General features: G+C 27.7%; 1 protein-coding gene across 1 annotated transcript in view; it reads right to left on the reverse strand.

Annotated features, from left to right (window-relative positions):
* Positions 1-824: 824 nt before the first annotated feature.
* LOC127279363 (lymphocyte antigen 6E) overlaps positions 825-22,487 on the reverse strand; it is a 112,168-nt gene continuing 90,505 nt past the window's right edge. The window contains exons 3-4 of the mRNA XM_051301672.1: positions 15,264-15,321; positions 825-2,406 (exon numbers count right to left, since the gene is read on the reverse strand). Of these exons, the coding sequence (XP_051157629.1) occupies positions 2,273-2,406; positions 15,264-15,321 (192 nt within the window). The 3' untranslated portion in view covers positions 825-2,272. The remainder of the gene's footprint in view (positions 2,407-15,263; positions 15,322-22,487) is intronic.

The following is a 22,487-nucleotide window of genomic DNA, read 5'->3' on the forward strand; positions in this document are numbered from 1 at the left end:
AATACAAAAACTGTGTCAAATGGAAATTTACAGAATAATAAAAAATTTAAAATACCACGAAATAAGAAAATATACTTTGTATATTCAAAAATCCACTTGGTTTTGAAAATTTGTACAATAAAATACTTAGTTACAATTTGTTAATATTTACGATTTTCAATTATTCTTGAATTAAAAATCCAAAAAAATTGTATGTAAAATATACCAAAATTGGCCACAATTTGATCTATTATTTCAAATTGAAAAATATTAAGAATAATAAAAATAATATAATAATTAGTATAAAAAAATAAAATAATAATAATAATAATAATAATAAAAGATAAACTATATTTTGTAAAGTTACAAAATTTCCATAAAATAATAACGATTCATTATACATTTTAGTAGTAGAACACTCGTAAAAAGTCTTCCATGCACTTTGCATTTATGAAAATAAATATTAATTTCTATAAAAGATGTATGAGAGAATGATAGAAAAGAAAAAAAAAATTAAAAAAAATAAAGCAAGTGCCGATATCGAAACCAGATGTGCCCAGCATCCTATATCTTACACGTCGAATGCTGGACGCCATCCGCGAAAACTTTGTCGAATAAATTGAATCAGTTCGTGAGCTCCGGCTGTGGAATCAAAAAGCTGTCTATACGAAATAAAAAAAAAAGGTGTGGAAAAACAAAAAGCATAAAAATAAAAAAAGCAATAACAAAATAAAGCAGCATATAATTAAAAATAGATAGATCATTTTTCAAGAGCTGATAAATTTATGGAACAATACCCGGGGTTAAATTCACAGTTAGTTGTACTCTATAGTTAATGAAAGAAGTTGTTTTTTTAATTTCTTACATTATTCTTATAAATGAACAAAGAAGTCGTTCGGATATCACTATAAGATTCGATGTTGATACGATTTTTATTCCAGACACACTGTTGATAATAATTTTCTTGCAATCATTATTTAGATATGAAAAATGTATACTGCGTGCAAAATTTAAAGAGGTTGTTTTGAATTTAAACTTTTAAAACTATTTCATTTTTTATACAACTGTTGTTAATTGTATTTTTAGAGAATCAAAATTAAAATGTACGCCAGAAAATAAAAAATTAAATATGTAATAAAATAAAAAATAAATATATTTGTGCCAATTAAAAATTAGGTCATTTGAATTAAAACATTTAAAATCGTTTCATTCTCTATACAATTATTAATTATGGTTTTACTTTTTATAGAATCACAATTTAAATGTACGTCAGAATATAAAAAATACATAAATTAATGTAAAATTTATGTTGATTCATAAAGAAAAAATATTGAAGAATTTTTAACTTCTTTATAAGAATTTTTACTTCATTCAACTACAAAAAGATTTTCAAATTAAAACATAATCGAATTTCAAATTAATTCTGATAAAATTGAGATAATATCAAAATTTAAAAAATAAATATTTTTTTAAACCTCTTTAAATTTCGCTTCACATCTGTTTCGTAAAACTATTCTAAATTTAGCACTAAAAATTAGCGCTACCTATTATAAAAAAGCACCGACAGCGATATTTTTTCTGTTTTCCTCTTTTTTTTTTGCATTTCTATAGAAAAAAAATAATAAACAGTGTGTCTTGAGCGCGAAATATTGACGAAAACCTCAAACAATGCTAATTGAAAGATTAAATTTCGACAAATTTATTAAACGGTTCATTATAGGTATATATATAACAACTATATATATATATAATAATAATTGTATTTAAAGCACACTGTTTTTCTCTCATATGCAAAAAGAGGATATAGAAATATTATACCTAATATATGTACACTGAAAAAAAAATTTATTTGACTGAAATAATCGGTTACTTGACTATTTATCAAATAAATATATTTATTTTATTGGTTCAAATACATTTATTATTAAATACAAATAAAAATTATTTGGTTCAAGTAAATATTTATTTACATGATAATAGTGAATTAATTGACTATTTAAATCAAATAAATTTTTTCAGTGTAAGAGAGATTAAAGAAATTGCGCGTACAGTCGAAAAGTCATTGGATTTTATTTATTTATTTTTTTGTGAACGATTCTCTGCGCTTATTAGGAATTTATGGTGATCACCATATAGAAAAAGGCAGACCTTTTGTTTGTGTCTTATTTATGTTGCAAAAGAGAATATTTATTTATGCAAACGATGATGTCGATGATCGTCGCATGCATGTTCCTTATATTATATATTTATTTATATATATATATTATATATAGGAAATAGATATTCATTTAAATTAACCACGAAGACTGCTGCCTAAAAGAATGAGGGCCACTGGTAATATCCAGAAAGAGAATGAAAACGACACCAAAGATGGTCCAGAGTTACATCCATCATTCTGACAGCAATACGTCCTCGTGCCCCATACCTCTGGAAAATTCGTAAAATTTCACTTGAATTTTTAAATTCTAATTCAACTTTACTCGTTTGTCTTTTATCTATTTGGCAGACATATAGAATCATATTTCTTATTTTATAGACTATTATCAGGAATGGTAATATTGATTTTACTTCAAAATTTTTTTTTATTTCTTGAAAAATTAGTTTTTCTTTTTGTGGAATTCAGTTTCCTTGCATGTTATTTATATACAGAATATTATTTGGACTTTATATTATAAACAATTAAATTCTTATAAATAAGGGAAAATTTTTGGGGAAAATTAATATTGTAAAACTTAAAAAGTGTACAATGAAGAAAATAAATCTAATCCATATATAGTATAACGTTGAATTAAATTTATTATTAATTTGTATTTCAACTTATTTATTACTATATTTTCAAGACAATCAACGTTATTTACACTTTTTAATTATTATTTTTGCCAAGATGCCAAGTTATTTTATGGAAAATAACTAAATCTAAAAAAATAGTTAAATAACCCGATAAGTAAATTTTATAATTCTAATTAGGAAAAACTAAAACCAGCTCAGGAATTCCATTGTTACTTTACAGCAAGAATAGACCGCGGAGAGGTGGGGATAAGGATAAACACCATTAATTAGACCAAATTTATAACAATAACACTATTTATTAACATTCACTTCAAATTTTAGAAGAAGTTAAATAATGGCAGAAGGCCGAAAGACAAGATTTATATTTTATTTATTCAGTTATACTTTAATAATAATAATAAGATCTATTCTGAAGGAAACGACCTCTAATTAATTTATTGGGACTCACCGTCCATTTGACGACAACGATGACGCCTCGTCTCATTTTTATAATGTTAAATTTTAATTATTTTACACAAAAAAGAATAGAACACAACTTGACTCTACGAACACCAGGATGAGAATGAGATTAAAATGTCAGACAAGTCAAACTCAAAAGCGTCGCTAAACAGCAGCCTCTTTTCTCGATGACATTAAGATCAATTAATATTCAATAATATAATTCCCCCGACCGATAATTGATACGCAGTCGTCGGTAACGCAAATCGCTACCCTATCCGATGTTGAATTGATTGATGCGAGAAGTCCATAGGAAATTGACCGCCAGTATTTATTTGATAGATCGTCAACAAAACAGCAATTTCGTCTTTCTGGTGTCCTTAAATATTCGCGACTCTCATCCAAATATATACACCAGGAAGCTCTTCCCTTGATGAGTTTTAATTTCAATGATAGATAGTGATGTTCTTAACGTTTTTATGACCCGGGGAGAATCCTCAATGCCTCGCGAGAGTTTTCATAACAGAACGAAAGGACAAATCAGAATCGAATTTATTTATTATTGAGTATCATAAGAAAACAATTTTTATACTTTATAATATTTTGCAGCCATTATAGCTGAATTCCCACCCTGGTGTTGTTTATTTACAAAATTTATTTAAATTTTTTTATTTTCAAGTTATTTGTAGGCGACAAAATGCCACGTTATAATAGGTACAGCATATTTAAATTGTATATATATAAATTAATTTTAAAAATGTAATTTTTTTACTGAAATTGAAGACCCATGATTATTCCATTAATATCATTAGTTACAGTTTTCATTTTAAACAATTTTATCATGTAATTATTTTTTTGATCAATTTAAGGTTACAAAATCACATTGTGAACCTCCTACTTTTGATATTTAATATTTTTAAAGGGAATAAAATTTTTACCATAATATTATGCTTAATGAACTCAGGGAATCATCGAGTTTCACATATATTAAAACTAGATTTTTTTTAAATTTGGTCGCAACCACTATTAGACGAAAGTCAGTGGACTGACCGTAGAATATTTATTTTTTAGATAACAAATTTTTATTTCTAAGCATTTTTATGTGTAACAAAATTTTTATTTAACTGAATTCGTTAACGAAAAAAAATAGTAAAAATTCTATTTCCGGAGTAAAGTTTACTATTTCAGAAATAATTTTTTCTATTTCCTGAGCAAAAGTTGCCACAGATGCACAGAAGTTTCGAACAGTTTAGGTTTTACTTTGTAAATAGTAAAAGTTACTTTATATTTTTTTGCGTGTTGAATTAGACATTCCAATATTTAAAAATTCATCTGTGTAAAAAATCTGTTGGAAGAACATTTTGCAGTTAATTTAACACTATTTTTATTAAATAACAAATATTTTGTTACATAATTTGTACTTCTTGAAATATGTTAAAAAATGTTCGAGCATGTCAAATTTTTCCATACCTTATTCTAGATTATGCCGGAAGTCAAAAACATTAGTATGACAGTACGAAAATTGCATAATTTTGTATTGAAATCTTTTCGGTGTTATAAATACAAAAAAAAAGGAAAAAATTTTCTTGATACACATTCAGAAGCAGAATTTTATCAGCTTTCCAACCATTTAAGTTAGAAATCTCTAACTTTTTTCTAACTTAAAATATCTTGCTTTAAATTCAGCACCGAATTTTCACTCCTCGCACGTTAGTCGTACCGACAATTTCCGACGGTAGTGTATATTAATTTAATTAAATGAATAATCAAAGAATAAAAAAATCTGTTTATAAAATTTCGGCCTTATAAATTTTAATTTTATAAAAATTCAAACTAATGTATTAGAAAATACTGAATAAATAATATAATGTTCGAAATAAATTCATTATTTCGGTCGATTTGAAAATTTAAAAAAAAAGAAAAGAAAAGAGAGTACAGTGAAAAACGTGTGATATATTTATCATGGTTGGTGTGCAAAAGTGAATTCTAAAAGATTCAATACTTCAATTTTCTATGGCAATAGAGGCGACAATAACGTCGTTCAAATTGAAACCAGACTCTCGAAGAGATCCTCCACTAGAACGATTAAACCATGAGAAAGCCTTTAGTGAAACCTTTTTCTCTCGTTTTTCTATATTTTTTTTCTTTTTTTTACCCGAACTCGTCGAGTGAGCAATAGAGCAATGCGGGTGAGGTGCAATCAGAAGTCGATGACGTGGATTCGGAATTGTACCAGCTTAGTAACAAATTCCATACGTTGGCAAATTTCATTTTATTTTAATATAAAACTCGGGCAAAATTTTATAAAAGAAAAACATATATCTCTCAATGCATAACTAGATGAAAATCTTTAATCGATTATTTCAATTTCATAGTGCGGTAAAAATTTGCACATTTTCAATTTAGAAATTTTATGTAAACTGAAGACGTAGTTTTTTAATGTTTCATTGTATATTGCAGTTATATATATATATAATTTACAAAAATTTAGTAAAATAAAAATTTCTCTGAAAAGAAAATTGCTGTTAAATAAAAAAATTGATGGTGAAAAAAATTCTGTTTAGTAACTTCTTGGAAATATTTATAATATTTTTTACTAAAACTATTAGTAAAAAAAATATTACTAAATCAAATAATAATATTTTACTAAAAATTAATTGAATTCTCTTGATTTAAAAAATTTACCATATTATTATTTTTATTAACATAAAAGGACAATAAAAAAGTATGTTTAATGAAAATAACATTAATTTTGTGAATAACACATGAATGATTTGAAAAGAGATTTTTAAATTGAATATTTGAACCGGGAGAGTAATCATTGAAGGGTTGCATAATTGGAAAAGCCTGACGAAGGAAGTTTGTAATTTGAGATCATCAAGTTGTATAAATAGTGCTGACGATGGGACATAGGTTTGCACTTCCGGTTCATCGGGAACGTATATACATATATATATATATATATATATATATATATAGAACCTGTATTTTCGAGTACAAAAACTTTGTGCCGAGACAATTTGTAACATATACCCCGGTAAAAAGTAGGACGAAACAAGTTTAAGCTTTTAAACATTGACTCTTCTTTAATGAAATATTCGGCTCAGGCGATCATTAAATTATAAAATAGAATTATAATTTCTTTAAATTTTTTGACAATTTTTTAGGACAAGAAAGATAATATAAAATAGAAAAATTCAGGGACTGTCTCGGACACGAAATGTTGTTGAATTTTAAGAAAGTGTCCGTGTAGTGTCGCGACTCGACACGTTTGAAAACAATTAAGCGCGTTCCACACTTAAACTTTTCGGGCGTCCGACACGACACACGTGCCCCCTCTTCAATACTAACTTCTCCTACGTCAGGAGGGGAATGCATTTGGTAGATGGAGAATAGGGGGCACGTGTGTCGTGTCGGACGCCCGAAAAGTTTAAGTGTGGAACGCGCTTTAAAAGTATCGTGGCGAGACCCGACACTTTTAAAATTTTTCAAACGTATCGTGGCACGACCCAACACAGTTAAGAAATTCATAATTGTATCGTGGCGAAGCACGATACGTTTAGAAATTTGAAATCGTATCGTGGCAGGACTGGACACGTTTACGAATTTCCAAAAGTATCGTGGCGCGACTAGACACATTAACAATTTGAGAATCGTATCGTATCACGACTTGCCACGACACGATAATTCTGCATAAATATGTCGTGTCGCATGAAAAAAAATTGTTCAATTAATTTAAACTTATCTATTATGTATTATCTATTAGAATATAGTATATATGGAATAATAATAATAATACTAATAATAATATGCATACAAAATAATATACAATAATATATTATATTATATTATATTATATTATATTATATTATATTATATTATATTATATTATATTATATTATATTATATTATATTATATTATGTTATATTATATTATATTATATTATATTATATTATATTATATTATATTATATTATATTATATTATATTATATTATATTATATTATATTATATTATATTATATTATATTATATTATATTATATTATATTATATTATATTATATTATTTCCACGAATTTCTGTTTTCATCCTATACTGTTTATTTGCATGTATTTCTTTTTGTATTATCAACAACTTATTGTCTAGTATGTAAACAAACCACACTTAAAATTAAAAATAATTTTGTTCAATAAAATTAATAGATTAATTTAATTTATTAACGTTTTAATATTATTATGATTTAAAGAATTGAAAAAAATGTAAGAGTTGATTATATAATATTATATATAATATAATATAATATAATATAATATAATATAATATAATATAATATAATATAATATAATATAATATAATATAATATAATATAATATAAATTTAATAATTTACATTTGATATATATTTAATCTATATCTATTTTATTTTTATTTTATTTCTTGAAATGTTATTGAACGATTAATAACACTGTCAAGATGTTGATCAACAAGTTTCATTGTATGCGACACGATATTCATAATTATTTTTGTATTGTGTCGTGTAGTTCAGCCCCACGATACGATTCTCAAATTTTTATTGTGTCTAGTCGCGCCACGATACTTTTGGAAATTTGTAAACGTGTCCAGTCCTGCCACGATACGATTACAAATTTCTAAACGTATCGTGCTTCGCCACGATACAATTATGAATTTCTTAACTGTGTCGGGTCGTGCCACGATACGTTTGAAAATTTTTAAAAGTGTCGGGTCTCGCCACGATACTTTTAATTGTTTTCAAACGTGTCGAGTCGCGACACTACACGGACACGACACAAATATTTCGAGACAGTCCCTGGAAAAATTATTTCAGTCTCCAAAATATAAAAAGTGTTTCAATAGAGTGAAAACATTTAGCTACACCTTTGAAATATTCTTATTTAGAAGGAGACTAAAGAAAATTTAATTTATAAGTTAAAAATTAACGAATTATTTATTTTAATATTACAACATTTTTTATTATCGCTAAAAGTAAATTTATATGATTTTTCAGTTGAAATTATTTGGACATTAATTCTTATTATTTTGTTAAGTTTTATTACAGAGGAGTCTCTTCAATAGAAATATTTTAAACTCCTTTTAAAAACAAAAGAATGTTGTTACTCTAATACAGTTAAAACTTTTTGCAATTAGAATGTGGATGAATAAATTTTATTTTCTCTGAACTATACAAATACATATATATATATATAGAAAAAAAAGTGAATATAAAACGGGGATGTGTGTGTGTGTGTGTGTGTGTGTGTGTGTGCGTGTGTGGATAAATAGAAACTCGAGAAAAATTCGAGACTCTTTTTCCAATCGAATTTAATTTAGGGGTTTATTGTACAAGTATTGGGTATAATAAAAAGAAAATAAATACGATGACGGACCTTTATAGTTAGAAAAGTCTACAATCCGGGAATAACCTTTCTTGGAGCATATAAATTACAAAGTGGAACCAATGAAACCTGACGAGAAGGAATGTATCGGGAAATCCAGCGAATGTTCAGAATTCGCACACAAGACTGGGGATGCGAAAGCGGTAGGAGGATTAGAAAAGTTTTACTGCATATCCGCTTCCAAGAGCAAATCCAGCATTCACTGCGACAATGAATGAGCCTTGTCACGAGAGAGGCTATATCAATGTTTATTAATTATCCTCAGATGATATATACTTTCATTATATATGAATGTACCATTCAGAATATTTTAACCTTTCAAACTTTTTCGGGCCCTTTTTATTTGATTTTTAACATTTATTTTTATATCTATTGAAATGATTTTGATCTTCTTATCTTTCATAATTTCAACAGATTATATAGTATGTACTGAAAAAAAAATTCTCAAAATGAAAAGAATATTTTGCCTTTAAATTCCTTCTTTCCCTTTCCAAATGAAAATCTTCCTTTAGAAATTTAAAATAATTCCTTGATATAATGAAATAATTCCTCTTTTATGTATATTAGGAAAAAAATGACATAATATTCAAAAGGCAACTTCAAACGACAAAGATTTGTAGTTGTTAACCTTTTTTTAACCTTTATTTATTTTTTTCATAATTATTTTCTAAAAATTCCGTTCAAATTAATAAATAATAATGTTACTAAATTATTACACTTGAAAAATATTATTTTTATATCAAATGATCGATTACTTGGCTATTATAAAATAAATATTTACTTGAATCAAATAATTTTTATTTAAATTAAATAAATTGTATTTGGATCAATAATTTCTGTATTTGAAATAAATATACCATTTAATTGGCAATAAATAATAATTATTTGATACAAATAAATATTTATTTGATAATAGTCAAGTAACCAATTATTTCAATAAAATAAACTGAAATTAATATTAATTTTCATTTGTTCAATTTTATTTGCACATATTTTTATTTGATAGACTTTATGATGACTTTATTTTAAATAATTTTAAAAAATAAAGAACGTTTAATATGAATTTCTAGTAAATTTTATTTTTCAAAAATGAAAAATTTTAGAAACACTTGCGCATAAAAATCTTGTCTGTAGAGTCATTTTTTCCATCATTTTAACACACAAAAGAACAGTATAGGTACTCTAGTTTCTCTTTTTGATGCTCGCATTAAGACTCTTGTGAAAAATATCGTTGACTGCAATATATATATATATATATATATATATATATATATATTTAAAAGTAAAATGTATAACTCTGCAGTGCGAAATAAAAACTTAGTTAAGTCATATTTTGTTCGAACGGAGAAAATGACGAAAAACTGTTTGTATTTAAAAACCTAATGTAATATAAATAATTCTTTAATCTAACTTCACTTCCTAGGTAATTTGATAGAGTTCTTTTTAATTCTGAAGTCAAAAGTTAATTATTTAAAGAAATTATATTAAATAATTGACTTACGTTTTATTTTTTAAAAGCAAAACTTGATTAACTCGAGTTACGTAGTGCTTTTCGAAAAGGTAGGCGAGCGCGAGCCTTCGTTCAGAAGTAAGAACTTAGTTAACTCAAGCTAAATGCATGGGATTCCGAATTCACCCGACGAAAATCCGAACTTTAACGAAGTTGACTTACGCTTGCTCCCATCGAAATGCAGTGTCCGGCTCATGACACTTTTCGAAAGAGAAAACACTCAAGTCGAGTTAACTAAGTTTTTATTTCGTATCTTATGCTCGATCTCAACGCTTCCTACGATTTTTGGACTACTCAACTCGAGTTAACTGAGTTTTTATCAAGTATTCTTTCATTTTCTGGGGTTTTGTAGATTTTTAATAACTATTTTTTGCAATAAATAATTAAAATAAAAAATTTTTAATAACGTAATCAGACGCAGTTTTTTCTTACGAATCCATTGATACCAAAAACTTATTTTTGTCAAAAATATGACTTAACTATGTTTTTACATCGTACGGCAAAACTGTTTGCTGTTACATGATTTTTCGCGTCATAGCAACAACTGTTCATGACAAATTACGTGGAGAAACTTTTCTATATAATATTTGTACGTGTATTATAGAGCATTTAGTATACATTTTCCCTTTTGTGGATATTGGAAGTTAACGCTTCAATGAGCGCATTTATATTTTTAACGAGAACTTGTTTAAATTATTTACTAAGCGAATGATGTGAAGTGCAAAACCGAAATAAAGTTAAAAGTGTTAAACGTTTATTATATATTTTGATTCTTGAAAATCGTGCAGAATTATTGTTTTCAAATTTATTTGTTTTTTAAAAGAATTTCTTGACAAAGTAAACTAATAAATAAATTCAACAAGTAAAAATCAATATATTTCCAGAAATTTTATTTGAATTCAGCAAAATGTTTTTTTTTAATCTTTTGTCAAATAAAATATTGATTATTTAAAATAAAAAATTTTATTGAAATTATTAATTAATGTAAATTTAATAAAGTAAAGAAATTGACACGTAATTTATTATATAACAATATATATGTATTATAATATATGATGTGATTTTCATCCATTCCATAAAATTTCTAGTATTCTAATAATAATTAAACATGTCTATGTGTATATATTATTCCTCAACCTATTAAATGTTTCTGCTTTAATTCACAGTCATCTTAGTTCTACCTTGCTTATCAAAGTCATGAAATATTTACTCTTGAAACATTATACCAAAATTTGTATTCAACATACATATGTTATTAAAAGCAATAAATGTAAAATCAAAACAAGATATTTTATTAGTACTGTATAAATACTTAGTGATTAATTTATGAAAATTGTTGTAGTTTTTTTTTAATTAAAATATCGTAATAAATTATCTTTTTATATTTAAATCTAAAATTGAAGTTTAACCAATTAAAATTTACTAATTTCTATATGTCAATTTAAAATATTCTTTTGTATATAAACTATTCCTTTTTTTAAACGATTTCTTGATTCCTCTCCCTCTAAAATTTCCGCATAAATTCTAATGGAAAATTCCAACTGGAAATTTCGTACAATTCTGCCAGAAATTCCAAAACCTACTTTTTCAAGTATAGTTTCATGTGAAAAAATATAAATAAATTACAAGTAAAAAATTAATAATTTAATGAACCATCAAAAATAAATTTATTATTGTAAATAAATTGCTATATATTTCTGTAATAAATAATAATTAATCAATTTCATATTCAATTTTAATTTGAATTTAAAATATACCTACATACTAAATTTCGAAAAATTCAAAAGATTTTTCAATCCATATCATCAAATAAACATGTTCTTCGATCTTTCTTATAAGTTTCATGATCCTGATAATAATTTTAGCCAACAAAATACCTAACTATTCTGATCAAAACTTGAAGGTATACACCAGCAGACTTGTCAGAAACTTTATGAAGGATTAACCTGTTTGTATATATATGTGCTATGTTTTCAGCTAAATTTGTAAGGAACTAGAATAAATATTCGCAATGTACCTTATCTAGTTTTATAAAAATTTACAGAAAACGAATAATACTTCAAATTATTGAAAATAAAAATAATTAAAAAAAAGAGATTGGTAAAATTTACAAAATAACTAAAAAAAACTAACAAAAATTAACTGTGATGGATTCTAGGCAAATTTTTTTTTATTAAACTAAACTAATTTTTGTAAATTTTAATTATTGTTCAATAATTCGAATGAATGTAAGAAAATTTTATACCAAAGAATTTTTTTAAGTGAGTTTATATTGAACATAATTTCAATTTAAAACGAACTTTTAGATGAGAAATTTCAGACGAAGTGATCAAAAGGTGAAAAGAAATTTCCTCTAGTCGTGATCAAACTTGAGTAATTTGTACTTCTTTTGGATGGTAATTCTTTGTAAAAAGGAGAATATTTTTTTTGTGGGATGAGGTGAAAGTTTTGGGGTACCTTTAGCATAATAATATTTTTTTTTCAATATCAGTTTTCAGTTTTTTTTGACGTCCTTTCGATTAGTAAAATGTATTTTTGAAAAAAATAATTTTTGTCCAAATAAAATGAAAATGAAAAATAAATTTGACTTTTTTTAGGTGAAAGACAAGATTTTTTTTGAATTTGGAAAAAATTACTTTTTTCATTACTGAATTAAAAAAAAATGTTTTTCGCCCTGTGTGAAATTCCACATACATAAAATATAGGTACATTTATATTTTATTTTATTTAATAAAGAATTTTTTTTATAAAATAATAATTAGGTGACCTTTTTCTTCTACTAGGTTTTTCAAAAATATTTTCCACTTTCTTCAAGAATATTTTTATTATTCAAATGAAATTTTGTTTATCCCTTTAAAGTATATAGAAAAAAATAGCACTTTGAAGTGCAGAAAAAATTATCTTTGTAGGTATAGTACCACGTTACAAGTTTTTTAACATAGGTTCAATTTAATACGCAACAAAAATAAGCACAGATCTTTTTTCATGTGAATGTACTTTAAGAGTTGTTATATATAAAATGTGAGTCCGATAAGGGTAAGGGAAAAAAGTCACGAAGAAACGGTTAAAAAAAGAATGAGGGATTGCAGTTTCTGAGATCTCACAAGTATAAGTTCTGGCTTATACTACGACCTCAAAACCGGTGAAATGTTCTTTGAAGTTGATCACAGAGATTCAAAATATACGAATACAATCCCTTATATACAATTTCTATATACTCTTTAAAATGCAAATATAATTCACATTAACCATTATAGTCCATTTTAAATTATTATATTTTATTATTGATATTATTCAAGATTCAAAGAATATCAATATAATTATATTTTTTTCGACTAAAACAGACTTGTACTATACTGATGCAAGTAAAATAATTAAGAAAATCTGACTAAATTTGTTAACTTTAGTTAATAAGTCTGACTAAACCCAAAACTATTAATAAAATTACAAAAATGTAAAAACTCAATTTAAATATTGACTCGTACTACTGACAAAATTACAAACGTTCTGAAAGTCTGACTAATTATTTACCTTTCCTACTGATAAAATAAAAAAAATTTTAAAAGAATGATTAACAACTTATTCATACTATCGTGTTTATACTTCATTTATTATGTCTAATTAAAACTAACTTGTTCTACACTGTTAAAAATATTCGTAGTTTTAATATACATAAAGTACTTAAATTTAAGAAACTGCGTATATTAAAGCGAATTTATATATAAAGTATATTAAATTTCATTACCTATAGGAATCAGAATTAAAAAATTGCATTTTACTCAATTTATACATGTTCTTGTGTACAAAATAAGTTTTTATTAACCCTTTCAGGGGCAGTGGGACGTATACGTCCCACCTTTTTTGTTGTTGTATTTTTGGTATTTCCGGCATACTTATCTAATAATAATCATATATTTCTTATTTTTAGATTCTAAGGATATAATATAACGAATCTATAATATTGTTTATGAATAATTTATTATTGTTAACTTAATATTATTCCATCAATCTGAAAAATATGCATTTTTTTAATAATTAATTCAGCTATTTGTAAACGCGAAGTGCTACGACTTTGAAAATCTTCACTCGGGGGTTTTTGGGGTCCCTGATTACGAATCTGAGGTCAGTTTTTCAAAATTCAAAATGGCGGATCCAATATGGCGGACGACTTTTTAAAAATATAATGAAACAAAAATTTGTATGCTTAGAATAATGTGCCCCTGAAAGGGTTAATAAAGCAAAATAATTTCTTTCATATAAATTTAAGTTTAAATCAATTTGCATTGTCAAAATGCATATAATTCGACATTTAGAGTACTTAACCTAAATGTCACATATGAGCATTAAAATTCTGATATTTAGAATGATTTTTTGAAAAAATTTACCTCATGAAACATTATTTGTTTGACACGAACAACATATTAATTAAAGAATTAAGCACTGTTATTTCAATTTTAAATAAATTTTCAATATCAAGGAAATAATGACCGTTTGGTGAAATAGGTATCTACAGCCGCCATGTTGGCACATTAAATTTAATATACATGTATCTTATAGATTTCAATACCTGTAGTGCATATTAGCTTCATACGCATGTCTATTAAATCTAATACAGATTTTTTTAACAGTGTACTGATAAAGTTATTAAAAAAATTTAAAAGCTCTAAAATAAATATTGACTTACTCATTTACTAATTTAAAGTAATCATTACGTCTGACTAAAATCGCTTTGATCTACTAATACAATTACAAAAAGTTAGAAAATCTGACTAAATATTTGCTTTTACCTAAGACGAAAAATTGTGCATTATTTTTCATTATACTGGAAATTAATTTTAAAATTTATATGTAATCTATTTAAAAATTAAGCATAATTTTTAAATAGATTACGTATAAATTTTAAATTAGTTATATTTCAAAAAATAGACAAATAATAATAATAGACAATATAACAAGAGAAATTTAAAAAAAAGCAAAGAAGTGATGTTAATTTAAAAAAAAATTATTAAATAAATAAAAACAAACATAATAATAAATAACACAGGAAAATAAATATAAATAAAATATAGCCCTTATCTGAGCATAAAAGAAATAAAAACAAAAATAGAAAATAAAAATATAAATAAAACTTACCCTTTTCAGAACACGATGGCACGCAATCTCGAACCATGGACCCCTCGCTAACATATTTCTGTAATAAAAAAAAATACAATTTTTTTTAAATCAATACTAACAGTATAATTATAATTAATTACTATTTTTATTAACATTATTATTTTAATTATATATTAAAATTCAAAACATAAATGCATTATTACCGCCCCAGTTAAACAGAAATAATATAAAACATGTATAATGAAATTAATTAAGTATAGACATTTAATTATTTTAATTAAATAAATATTGTCTTTGGGATAATATTCAATGTTTATCATATATAGTTTAAATTATACAATGTCTATTTTACAGGTGTAAATTATATTTATGAGTAAACGCGGGATAATTATGCATATAACATTAGAATTATTAAAAATTTTACTAATTTTAATTTTAATTAACAATTTATTAGTTTATAACAATTACAACAATGTGAGGAAATTTTCGATTATGAAAAGAATAAGCGCCTAACGGTTGATGTCTTCTTGTACATATCTAATTTCATGCACTGAAAAAAATTTGCTTCGCATTAATGACTATTAACCATAGCAAGTTTAAATCTAGTCAGCCTAACCAAGCATCCGAGTCAATTCAGTTATGTAGCTTGGTTAATATTGTCAAAGTCGATTTAGTAGAATTGACCCCTTGTTTCCTAGTTATATTAACTAAGGTGTTTGGTTAATATCGCATGTATCTATAGGCAATTTTGCTAAAGTTTAATTAGTCAAAGTGATTATAGCCAATGTAACTAACAAGTAAACCTATACGGAAGCGAGAATCTTCGATTTTAATGAAACTTGGTATGAATGTGGTACTCGGAAAATAAGAGACCCGTATTTTTTTATATCTGCCATGATCCACTTTAAAGGGTAGAAATCACCCCTTGAAGTTATAGGGGTTTAATGTCATAATTAGAGCTTGTGGTCAAACTATTACTTGTAGCTAAACAGTGAATACCGCAATGAAAACATTAGAAATACAGTTAATTTTTTATAGAAAAATATTTAATAAATTCAATTGTTTAAACAATTACTTGAGATCAACAAAAATCTTGAAATCTAATAACGCCATTTGATTCTTATCTTCTTATCGAAGCGCTCTCTAAATTTGAATTAGCTAAAATTTCACTGTTTGAATCAGCGAATAAAGTTTTCACTGCAAATCAGCGGATACAGCTAATAAAATAGCGAAACACGAATCGGCGAACGTCGATCATTTTCACCGGAAGATAAATTTATTTTTAAAATGGAGTATTCCGCTGATTGAAATAGTTGTTAGTCGCTGATTCACAGCTGCATACTTATAGCTTTTTCAATCAGCGACTATTCGCTGCCAATCAGCGGATTTTAGCTGATTCAAATTTAGAGAGCGAAGTTCTTATTAGTTATAAAATTGTTTATTTAATTTTTTTATGTAAACTGAAATTTTAAAAAATTTTTGCAAGGCACAGTTTCGTCTTAATTTTTTCCATAGAATCGAATGGCGTTATTAGATTTCAAGATTTTTGTTGATCTCAAGTAATTGTTTAAACAATTGAATTTATTAAATATTTTTCTATGGAAAATTAACCGTATTTCTAATGTTTTCATTGCGGTATTCACTATTTAGCTACTAGTAATAGTTTGACCACAAGCTCTAATTATGACATTACACCCCTATAACTTCAAGGGGTGATTTCTACCCTTTAAAGTGGATCATGGCAGATATAAAAAAATACGGGACTCTTATTTTTCCGAGTACTACATTCATACCAAGTTTCATTAAAATCGGAGATTCTCACTTCCGTAGGTTAACTTGTAAGATACTTGGTTATTCTGATAAGCTTCCCTAGTCATTCCGACTAATTGTCGAAATCAACTTTGACGCAAGATTGCCTAGTGGAACGGTTCCTCTCGTAACCAGGCAAATTAGTCAATTCCTGGTATACGGGTGTTAGGAAATTTTTTCAGTGTGATATTTCGCCGAAACCGAGGTGTAATTCGATGAATCGTGGACTGACGTGGGGGGGAGAGATTTGTAGGAAATTATAAAATTGGTGGTTTCCTTGTTCTCTGCCTCATTCGCTCGTCATTATTTTCTATAAAAGAAAATCTCGTGCTATTTTTTGATGTCCGACGCTGAAGACTCAAAGATAGTTTTCTTTTTGTAATTTTATATATATTTTTTTTTGTTAAAGAAAGGATTGATTAAATTATATAAATAATAGATTTTATTTAAAAAATGATTTTTTTTCTAAATTTAAAGTGTGTCGATTAATTGATCATGGGCGGGAAATTTCTTCAAATTTGAACAAAACAAATCTTTGCGGAACGTGCGATTTGCAATTAAATTGTAATGATAGCATGAATTGTACGAAATGTAATTTACGTATCCACATTGATTGCGGGACTCTAGATTTAGATACTGACAGTAATCTTATATGTTCTTTTTGTGTTCGAGGGAAAAATTTACTCAACCATCAACAAGACTGTTATAACCGATAAAAAATTGCAGCTGACAAAATGAAAACCTTTTCTGACATACAATTTCCTCCCTTACTAATTGGTGCTTGCGTCACTTTGTCAGTTACTGGTGTAGATCGTGGTCCATTAGATTTTGGAACAATTATTGGCGTCGTAACTGATATTAAAAATGGCGTGTATCAAATCGGAACTAGAGGTGGCATTATAAGAAGGAGTGAATAATGTTGCTTCAATAGGTGTTCATGTTTCAAATAAAAATTAACTTGTAGTTCACAATGTCACCAAAGTTTATCGTGCTGTAATAAGTAATTTTATTATTTTTTACCGACTGACTTACATATATTTTTGTGCATATTTGACTATAATTAATAACAATAAATTATTACTGCAGTTTTGAGAAAAATATTTGCTGTCTTTTATTCTGATTTATAATAAGATATTTGATATTTCTATTCGCCTGACGCGCTTTGAGCGTTTAGGTTAATGCCTAGTTATTAATCTAAACGACTTGTATGTTACAACAAAAACATTAGTAATTTATAATAATATATGGAAAATTATTTTTTTTAAAATAAATGCGACATGCTTTGAATCTCAAAATGTATTTAATAATGAAACTTAGGGTTATGATCATACGGCCTAGATTGCGCGCTCTCTCTCTCTCTCTTTCCCTCACCCTCTTTTTCTCCATTTAAGAAGCGTTTCAGAGCTTTTCACGGCTGTATCGCCAAATACACAAGCCTCTGTTCTTGACGAGCAGCGGGGAGCTTTTGTCCGAGATAAAATGATTTCAAGCTCGATCGAGTCTGGAGAGTGTAGGTACCATATCGCGACGCCCGACGATCCGTATAACTTCGTTGTCGTTGTCGTGGTCTTTCCCTTGATTCGTATGCTTTTTTATATAGTCTCTTTGAAATATATATATATATATATATATTTTCTTCTATTCTTTGATTTTTCATTCCATCATATATATATATATATATATATATATATATATATATATATATATATATTGAAATATTTTATATAACCTTGAGTGAAGCTTTAAATTAAATATTCGTTAAAAGTTCAGCTCGTACCTTGATTGAATATTTAAATTAATTAATTAAAGGCAACTATGATTGGAAAAAAAATCTTGCTCTTAAGCAATTTTAATAATTTTTGTTTGGTTATATACTGTCAAAACAAAAAATCCATTTTTAAATTATCTCGCCGTTTTCCGCAAACCAATAAAATCACTTGTAGCTTAAGAGCAAGATTTTATTTCCAATCATACACGGAGAGAAATTTATGCTACTGGGTAACATAATGATGTTAAGGGCAACCATATTTAGTGCTAAATATACAGACAGCGATATAGATTGTAGTATTTACTATCAGATGATTATAGAAATTTGATTGTACAATTTACAATCTTTGATGTTAAAAATTTTATACGATCTCTTTACGTTCTCGAGTGGCAAATATACACGAACCTAACCTCGCTTTTTTTGTAAACTTAAATAATTTCATTTTATTTTAATAAGACATTTCGATAAGAATTTAAACTTTAAACTTTTTACATAAAAAAGAGTATGTCTATTTTTTCACTCCGTCTATAAAAAGGACTTGCTTAAACATAAATATATTTATCAAACGGTACATTTTTTTCACAGAGTCAATTGAATTTGTATTATTTTACTAATTTTTAAGTTTAAAAAAAATAAGAAAAAATATGAAAAAGTTTTTTTTCCAAAAAAAATTTTCAATAAACACATGTACATTTATACAAACGAAAAAAAACTTACTTGATTTTTGTAATCTTGAAATTTTTTAAAAAATTTTAAGCGAGGTTCTGGTTTTATGAGTGATATTGTATCATTGTCCAGTAAGTAAAACGATTCTTCATCAATTTCACCGTCTAAACAACGCAAAATTGTTTTGAGGTTATAAACACGTTCACACTTCAGTCTTAGCTAATTCAATCAAAATAATTGTAACGATAGAGTATCGTAGTATAGTCGGCCGGCGAAAAGAGAGAAAGTAGACAGCGTAAGTAGTAGTGTCACTCTCTTCCCCCACCACTCGCTGTCACCTAGCTGCTAGTGATATACCTTTCGTCTCGCACCTTTTTCATCAGTCTTCTTCCGACTCGCCTAGAGGTGCTCCTCTGACTATTGGAAGGGACTCACTCCTGGCTACCTGGTGCACTGTAGAGGCGCTCCTCTCAGAACATCAGAGCCTACCTCACTTCCTAGAAGGAGCTGTACGTGTTCCTACAGGTGCTCCTGTGGAACAGTAACTCCCTTCGCCCTCCATCCCATTACTCAGGACCGTCCATGCCGAGTAGAGGCGCCCCTCTCTCGACCTAGACGATGCCCCAGGTTAACTCCCATCTCGAGGCGCTCCTCGGATGAGGGTTACACCTGGTGAGCCTTAATACTTATTCCTTCGCACTAGCTTCGCGTCGGGCATGAATGTGGGAACCGTATCCCACATCTAGCTTCTTCCCGATTACGTATAATCGACCTAGCGTGCACGACCCTAGTATCCGTCCGTACCGTCGTCTAGGGGGTAAATTCTAGAAAGTACCTCACGCGAATGTAATATGCGTCGTCCTGACCAACGTCTTCGCGAACGTGTTTATATTTGAACTCAATTTAAGCGCGTTCGGAGCCTCAGCGAACGCTCCTCGCGAATAGTTAGTTCTTTCATCGTTATGTTTTCTAGAGTTTAGTATTTTCTTTGCATTGTATAGATTCTTTTGTTCTTTATTATTTTATGTAATACTTTATTTTGTATATTTTATTATTCTTTTATTTAAACGATATATTCTCTTTCGAAGGTTTAAATAATGACTCGTCAATGACTACACCTCTCCTCTACATCATAGTAAGAAATAGTTCCGAAATTAATCGAAACATAGATGGCGCTTCACGCCATCTACCGAGATTTAAAGTAACTAGTCAAAATAGGTACCCGGACTCCATCCGGCGAGCAAATCCTTTGGCAATAAAAACACAGATCATTACATGGCGCCCGAACAGGGACTAAAATTTTTTTTTTCTGAGTATCAAAAATTAAAATCTAGAATATTCAGGGAAAAAACATTGATTTTTTTTTTATGCATCGAACTATGATTTGGAGGAGATTTGTTTTCTCGCCGCCCTCAAAACGCACTAGTTAATTTAATAGCGAAATATAAAAGAAAATTAATTTTTTTTTCTCTCGGATCCGTAATGCAACACTAGTAGAAATTTTTTTTTTATCTTTGCGATCAGTGCCACAAATGGAAGAAATGTGTTATGCAAGAAAGAAGACATCACCAACTCGACAGAAATTTGCAATCGTTCAGTGTTTTGTGTACAGTGAAATGAAATTAAAGTTTTTCTAGTCGCCATTTTTCTCGCATTACCCCCACCCTCGTTAACTAAAAGTAGTAAAGTGGAGGGGATAAACTAGTTTATATAGAACTACCTCGAACAGTTAACTCACATTTTATTGTAATTTGTTACACTAAGAAGACATCAGCTTTTACAACAATAATTTTTTTTATTCTGGTTATTAAAATTTTATTTTAATACAAAATGGGAGTGGAATGGATTTATACCCTATCCAAGGAACAACTAATCGCCGAGTTAAATCGACACCAAATTGATTCATCTGGTACAGTGGCAGCACTTCGTCAACGTTTGGTAGCTTTTGTTAAATCAAATCCGGAACTTTTTGACGAAACTACAGACCCCGACGACTACAAAGAAGAAGATGACATCTCTAAAGATGCCATCGCATTAGAAGATCCTAATTTGAGCATTATCAACCCTCTTCCACCACCATCGCTAAACCCATCGACATCAAACAACCAAGTGCAACAATTTGTTGGAACAACTGAGAATAATCATCCATTTCCCCCGGTATTACCTAGTAATTCATCACCATCCAATACCGCGAGTGATATTTTTGTTCTTGAAAGTATGCGGAAATGGGGATGCAGTTTTGATGGTAGTGATCCGTATGCATTTTTGGAAAGGTTGGAAGAACTGCAATCAGCTTATGGTTTCTCGGATGAACAGATTCTTCGAGGATTTCCAGTGCTTTTGAAAGGAGATACCATGTTATGGTATCGTAATAGTATCCGCTCAGTTAGATCTTTAGAACAACTAATTACTTCTTTGAAACAGTATTACCTGTCACCATCGGAACTGAGAAGTCTGGATTATCAGATTTCCAGAAAACTCCAAAGTAAAAGTGAATCAATTCGTGCCTTCACTATTAGTCTACAAACATTAATGAGAAGACACGGCGGTTATAATAAAGTGCGTGAATTGGACACACTTTATTGGAATATGTTACCAGTGTATAGACTCCATACCAGAAGAACAGAAGTGAATGAAGTCAACGATCTGATACAACGCGTAGAAGAAGTTGCAGAGATTCTTCATTTAGTCAACAATGAAGATAAATCCACATAAAGATGTCAGTGAATGATGCCGAATAGAAGTTTGACACCAGTTTTCAAATGAAGATCACTGCAGGATCAACATTTGTGAAACATAATTTCTCGTTTTACCGGCATCTTTCAACCTATGTTACGTGAATGGATTTGAAGTTTAATTAACACTCACGTCATCAATCTAGTGAAAAACTCGTCTTTTAAGTGAAGTCTATGAAATAGAACACTCAGGTTTAACCTTCCTAGACCAGTAACAAAAGATGCGTTAAACAACTCGTTAAGTAAAAAACCGTTTTATTTCAA

Source organism: Leptopilina boulardi, unplaced genomic scaffold (genome assembly GCF_019393585.1).
Source record: "Leptopilina boulardi isolate dan_hultmark-lab unplaced genomic scaffold, ZJU_Lbou_2.1 LbouV2_216, whole genome shotgun sequence".
Taxonomy (NCBI): domain Eukaryota; kingdom Metazoa; phylum Arthropoda; class Insecta; order Hymenoptera; family Figitidae; genus Leptopilina; species Leptopilina boulardi.